This window comes from Canis lupus, chromosome 19, assembly GCF_003254725.2.
Source record: "Canis lupus dingo isolate Sandy chromosome 19, ASM325472v2, whole genome shotgun sequence".
Classification (NCBI taxonomy): Eukaryota; Metazoa; Chordata; class Mammalia; order Carnivora; family Canidae; genus Canis; species Canis lupus.
This window is the reverse complement of record NC_064261.1, coordinates 32,189,947-32,196,583: the sequence shown is the minus strand read 5'-3', so window position 1 is coordinate 32,196,583 and position 6,637 is coordinate 32,189,947. Positions and strand designations below refer to the sequence as shown.

At 36.0% G+C, this 6,637-nt stretch overlaps 1 protein-coding gene across 1 annotated transcript; it reads left to right on the top strand.

Moving 5' to 3' along the window:
• Positions 1 to 5,441: 5,441 nt before the first annotated feature.
• On the top strand, positions 5,442 to 6,361 carry LOC112648085 (bax inhibitor 1). Its single transcript, XM_025429541.3, has one exon. It carries the CDS (start codon positions 5,520 to 5,522, stop codon positions 6,231 to 6,233), a length of 714 nt encoding a protein of 237 aa, XP_025285326.1. The 5' UTR covers positions 5,442 to 5,519; the 3' UTR covers positions 6,234 to 6,361.
• The last annotated feature ends 276 nt before the right edge of the window (positions 6,362 to 6,637 follow it).

The following is a 6,637-nucleotide window of genomic DNA, read 5'->3' as shown; positions in this document are numbered from 1 at the left end:
CTGCCTCATGACCCATCTCTGCAGAGCTAGAGGGATATGTAGAAAACAAGACATCTGGTCACTTCGTATTTTTCTTTTCTGTTTTTTTATCATAAGCAGGAAGGCAAAGGAATATGGACAGTCATAGAGCCAAAAATTACCTATGGGTTTTCATTATCTGTGTTGTATGGATTCCCTATGACCATTCTATTTTTGGGAGGGAATTTTTGGAAAATACAAAGAAATAGAAAGAAAATAGACTTGCTTATAATCCTTACCCAATGATAATGTGTAATAGCTGAGTATATTTCTTTTCAGAATTTTATTGTGTTTATACATATACAATATTGTATATAGGCACTATGTTCTCAGTTTTCTTAAAAATGGGTGTATATACATATGTATTTACATATATATATACATATATATACATATATATATATATATATATACAGATGACCCTTGAACAGCACAGCTTTGCATTGCATTAACCCACTTATATGTGGATTTTTTTTAACAGTACAGTGCTATAAATGTATTTTCTCTTCCTTATGATTTTCTTAATAACATCTTCTTTTCTCTGGCTTACTTTTTTGTGAGATACAAAATATATAATACATATAACATGCGAAGTATGTGTTAATCAACTATTTATGTTATCAGTAAGGCTTCCAATCAACAGTAGACCATTAGTTAAGTTTTGAGGGAGTAGAAAGTTACACACATATTTTTGAGTGAGCAGGCGTTTGCCCCTCAATCTCATTGTTCAGTTCTCAACCATATATAGTAGTACTGTGAACATACATATATATACACATACATACCCAAATTGATGTACTTTTAACAAAATTGAGAAAATTCTGTATATGCAATTTTGTGTCTACTTTTTCACTCAGAAAACATGATTATACTGAGTGTGTAATATTCCATCTGCATCCGTACCTTTCCTTACGCTATTTTCATATGTCTGTCACAAATAGTTATGCCTAAGCCTTTGTGTCTGATTGTTTCATGAGGCAATGTCTCTTAACAATGAAATTACTTGAGTATATAAAAGATTTTGAGGCTCATGATACACAGGAAGAAATTTACACTTGAGAAGCATTGTACTCAATTCTATTCTAACCAGAGTGCTATTCAATCACAGCCTTATTTGTATTAACAGATTATTTTATTCTTTCCAATATGAAAAGAGCAAAGTGATATCTGGCTCTTGTGCTAATTTTCATCTCACTGACTAGCAGTAAGAATGACATACTTTTACAGGTATATTTGGTTTCTTCAATCCCATTCACTAATTATGTAGTCAGATTCTTTAGCTAGGGATTTTAAAACACTTCTTATGCTTTATTAATTTTAAAAGCTTTTTTTATATATAATCTATTCATCCTTTTCTTTGATATTCTATTTTTCCCAAGGTGCCACTTGCCTTTTAAGTTTTTTTTGTGATCAGGTTCATTTTTTCTGTCCATTTGCATCTACTTTCAAAAATTTCTTCCTGATCCCCAAATCAATGAAATGTTTATGTTCTCCCCATTTTATGATCTGCTATTTTATACTGCGATCTTTAATCCAATCAGAATTTAGTCTGTTGTGTGATTGTGAGTGTGGGAGTGATTTTTTTCCTCGCAACTAGCCGTGTGTCTGTTTGCTGGTGCGCCCCTGACCAAATGGGTAGGGGCTTTCAGGGACAATTACTTAGAAATTTTAATCTGCATATTGGAATTACAGCTTTAACACATATTAATATTGGGCAGAGTAAGCCCCTTCTCCTTGCTTTTACCTATTCTGGCAACAATGTTCTTCTAGATGAACGTTAGAATCTTTCTATCGTGTTTGAAAAGATTTATTTTAAAACGAGGAGCTATTTCCAAAGGAATGAACATCTTTCGAACGTACCATTTGCCTTTCAAAAGCTTTGTATCTCTCAGTGAAACACACTTTGCTTCCTATAGATTCCAGGCATGTCTTGTTATGGTTTCGCTTAACTATTGTTTTCCATTGCTACAGGATTGTTTTTTTTTTTTTTATCCTATTATCCTTTTAACTGGATATTGCTGACATTTGGGAAATCTAGTGTTGTTGCCTATTTATCTTCTATCGGGTTATTTTGCTGAAAGATTTTCTGTCAATTATCTTGGGGTTTTTTAGGCATATAATTGTAACATTTGCAAATTTCAATAAATCTACCTTCCTCTTTCAATAATAATTCCACTACTTTCCGTTGTATATCCTATTGTTCTCATGATAAAAGTAAGCGTCCTTATTCTGTTCCCAATATTAATGGAAATACTTGTATTTTGCTACTATGATGTACAATGTTGGTATGAGTTAGGTAGTCTTCATATGAAGGATCCTAGTATTGCGAGCTTCCTAAATATTTTAAAAGTAGAAGTAGTGTTTAATTATGTCTAATACTCTTTTAGCATCTAGGAAGAATAGCATGAATTATATTATACTATTGTATTCCATTGATCATAAAATATATTGCAACTTCAGAGATGTTTAAACATGAGAAAGAAAAGGTACACCTTAAAATTGAGATAGACGTCCTAATATGACCCTACTAGCTCATGATTAAATGTTTTTTATTATGTTATTGAATTCAGTTTGCTCAACTTTAATTCAGACCTTTAAAACTTATAGACATATGTGGTACTATTTTATAGCTTTTTAAAATATATAATTCATAGGTTTTGATATTAGAGTATCTCTAGTTCCGTAAGACAATTGGTTAGCTTTCTTATTTTTTCCTTTGTTTAAGAAATGTTTATATTGCATGAAAATTATGGTTCTTGGAAGATTAAAGTATCACATCAAAGTCTCTTGTCCCAGAGACTTGTTGAAGAAATGGTATTTTAAAACATTCTTTATTTTCATAGTTATTATACTATTATTATATTATTTAAGGTATGAATAGACCTGTGAAGAAGACTGGCCTGTCACATCCATTTTGATATGTAATGTTCTCATTTTCATTATTTTCTACACAATCTGCAATCATGGTTTTTATTTCATTTTGACTCAGTAATTAATAAAAAATATATAAAGTGACTTTTAAATTGCTAGCTAATTTAGGATTTGAGTTTATATATGCCTCAGTGTATATGTGTGTCTCGCCTCCTCTGTTGTTAGTCTTACACCGTAGCAGAGAAATTTTTGCCCTGAGAAGCTTTCAAATTATTTTTTGGTTTTGAAGTGTCTATTGTATGATCAACTTCATGTATGTTTCATGTATATTTGAAAAGAAGATGTGTGATCTCCATTGGTGGGATATAAAGCACTTACTATACTAATTAATTCTGTCTTTTAATTATGTTATGTATTTATATCTCCTGTCCCATGACAGTTAAATATTAAAAGGAACATTTCTCACAAGTGGAAAGTGTTGTCTCTTCACTCTGTCTCCCATTTTTGCGTTCTATAGCTCATGACAGTCACATGGTATACATTACTTTTATACTCTCATTGTACATTTCACCTTCCACCTAAGAGAACTCTTTCTATCCCATGTAACACAACTTGCCTTGCAATCTACTGTGTGTGAAATTTATATCACCACCCTGATTTCCTTTGGTTTACACTTCCCCAGTAAATCTTTTCCCATTTTTTGTTGTTAATTTCTGCATCACTTTATTGTACTCCTTCATACTTGGATATTTTAGACCTATATGAAGGTATTTTATTTTTAATAGGAGGTAAATCATTTATATTTGTCTCATAAATGATGTTTGGTCCTCTGTCTTTATGCATATTTTTTTTTAATTTTTATTTATTTATGATAGTCACAGAGAGAGAGAGAGGCAGAGACACAGGCAGAGGGAGAAGCAGGCTCCATGCACCGGGAGCCCGACGTGGGATTCGATCCCGGGTCTCCAGGATCGCGCCCTGGGCCAAAGGCAGGCGCCAAACCGCTGCGCCACCCAGGGATCCCCTTTATGCATATTTTGGCTTCTGTTTTTTTTTTTAAGATTTTATTTATTTATTCATGAGAGACACAGAGAGAGGCAGAGACATAGGCAGAGGGAGAATCAGGCTCTGCAGGGAGCCTGACTAGTCCTGATCCTAGGACTCCGGGATCACGACTGGGCCAAAGGCAGGCGTTCAACCGCTGAATAACCCAGGCATCCCCGGCTTCTGTTTTTAAATCTTATTCATTTTCTTCTGTGTTTTGTTACAAAGAATGTACTTTGTAATCTTCTCCTTGACTTAGACAATATACATATTTTTTACTCCATATTTTTGTACTTATTGGTACTTAGACTCCTTTGATTGCCTGATTCAGAGGATAATTACTGTGCATTTAATGCTTTGTCCCCAACTTCCTTTTTTTTCTAATATAGTCTTGGGTTGGACATGATTATTCTTGTTATTTTCTTCTGATTTTGCAGGTAGGTTTATAAGAATTATTTAAACCTGATTGCATTCATTCATCTATTTATTCAATAAATACACACTGAGCATATACTACAGACAAGGTACTATGGATAAAACAAAATCCCTAAACTCATGAAGCTTAAAATCTGGTAGAGGAAATAGTCAATAAATATGTAATAAACTTTAAATAAATAAAGTAATTCCAGCTAATGCTACCTGCAAGGAAGAAAAAACAACAAACAGAATAATGTAGTAGAAAGGGTAGGGTAGAGTATCATTAGCTTAGGTGGTAAGAGAAGAATCCTCTTTGGAAAAATAGTTTTGAGCAATCAACTGAATGATGATATAGAACCACCCATATGTAGATCTGGGGAAGAGTTTCTAGTCAGAAGAAAGAGTGAGCCCCAGCTCAAAGAGAAGAAAAAACAATGAGGCTCAAGCATCATGAGCAGGAGGGGGAGTCTCAACATGGCTTCAGGGGGACAGGCAGAGTCTTGTAGGACTGTATTAGTCAAGGTTGTCCAGATAAACAGACGGAATAGGAAAGAGTTAGAGAGAGAGATTAAATACAGAGATATATAGATTTATCTCTCTCTCTCTATATATATATATATAGAGAGAGAGAGAGAGAGAGAGAAACCAAGCAATGACTTAACCCAGAGGAGTCAGGCAAGAGCCCCCTCTTACTACCAGAAGTTAGCCTTTTGTTCTACTTAGATCCTCAATTGACCAGATGAGGCCCATCCACATTAGGGAGGACAGCTGCTTTACTCAGTCTACTGATTCAAATGTTAATCTCATTCAGAAACATCCTCACAGATACACCCAGGATAATGCTTGAACAAATGTCTGGTTACCCTGTGGCCTAGTCAGGTTGACACATAAAATTAGCTATCACAGGGACATAAGAAGAGTGGTAGATTTTATTTTAAATATGATGGCAAGCCATTAAAGGATTTTCAGTAGGAGACTCACATGATATGATTTACTCATTAAACAAACAAACAAGGACTCAGATACAACATGTAGCACTGATAAAATGGCGGCAAGAGCATAAGCAGGAATAGAATGAAGAGTCTGCGCATCCGGTGGTAGGAGGCCTGGGTGGGTTCCTGAGAGGCGGGTAAGAACAGTGGAGGCTGTGTCCCACAAACTCTGGCATCATGAACATATTTGATCGGAAGATCAACTTTGATGCACTCTTAAAATTTTCCCACATAACCCCCTCTACACAGCAGCACCTGAAGAAGGTCTATGCCAGTTTTGCTCTCTGTATGTTCGTGGCAGCTGCAGGGGCCTATGTCCATGTGGTCACTCATTTCCTTCAGGCTGGCCTGCTCTCTGCCTTGGGCTCCCTGGGGTTGATGATTTGGCTGATGGCAACACCTCATAGCCATGAAACTGAGCAAAAAAGACTGGGACTTCTTGCTGGATTTGCTTTCCTTACAGGAGTTGGCCTGGGCCCTGCTCTGGAGCTGTGCATTGCCATCAACCCCAGCATTCTTCCCACTGCCTTCATGGGCACAGCAATGATCTTTACCTGCTTCACCCTGAGTGCCCTCTATGCCAGGCGCCGGAGCTACCTCTTTCTGGGAGGTGTCTTGATGTCAGCCATGAGTCTGATGCTCTTATCTTCCCTGGGGAACCTTTTCTTTGGATCCATTTGGCTTTTCCAGGCAAACCTGTATGTGGGGCTGGTGGTCATGTGTGGCTTTGTCCTTTTTGATACTCAACTCATTATTGAAAAGGCTGAAAATGGAGATAAGGATTATATCTGGCACTGCGTTGACCTCTTCTTAGATTTCGTTACCCTCTTCAGAAAACTCATGATGATCCTGGCTATGAATGAGAAGGACAAGAAGAAAGAGAAGAAGTGAAATTGACCATCCAGCCTTTTTCCCATTTTGACCTCTCCTTCCACCCCTCATTTCCTCTTCGCACACATTGCAGGTGGTGTGTTCTGTGATAATGAAAAGCATCAGAAAAAAAAAAAAAAAAAAAAAAAAAAGAATGAAGAGTCTATTGCAACAGCCCCAGAAAGAAAGATAGAGACAGATGAGTGATTGCCAGGGAGGGAGGCTGGAATGCAGAGTGGTTAGCTTAATAAGTAGGAGTTTTCTTCTGGAATAATGAAAAAGTTTTAAAACTAGAGAGAGATGGTGGTTGCACAGCACTGTGAATTCACTAAATGCCACTGAATTATACCCCTTAGAGTGGTTAACTGTTACAAAATTTTACCTCGATTTTTAAAAAACACACAAGTGCATTATCTTTCAGTTTT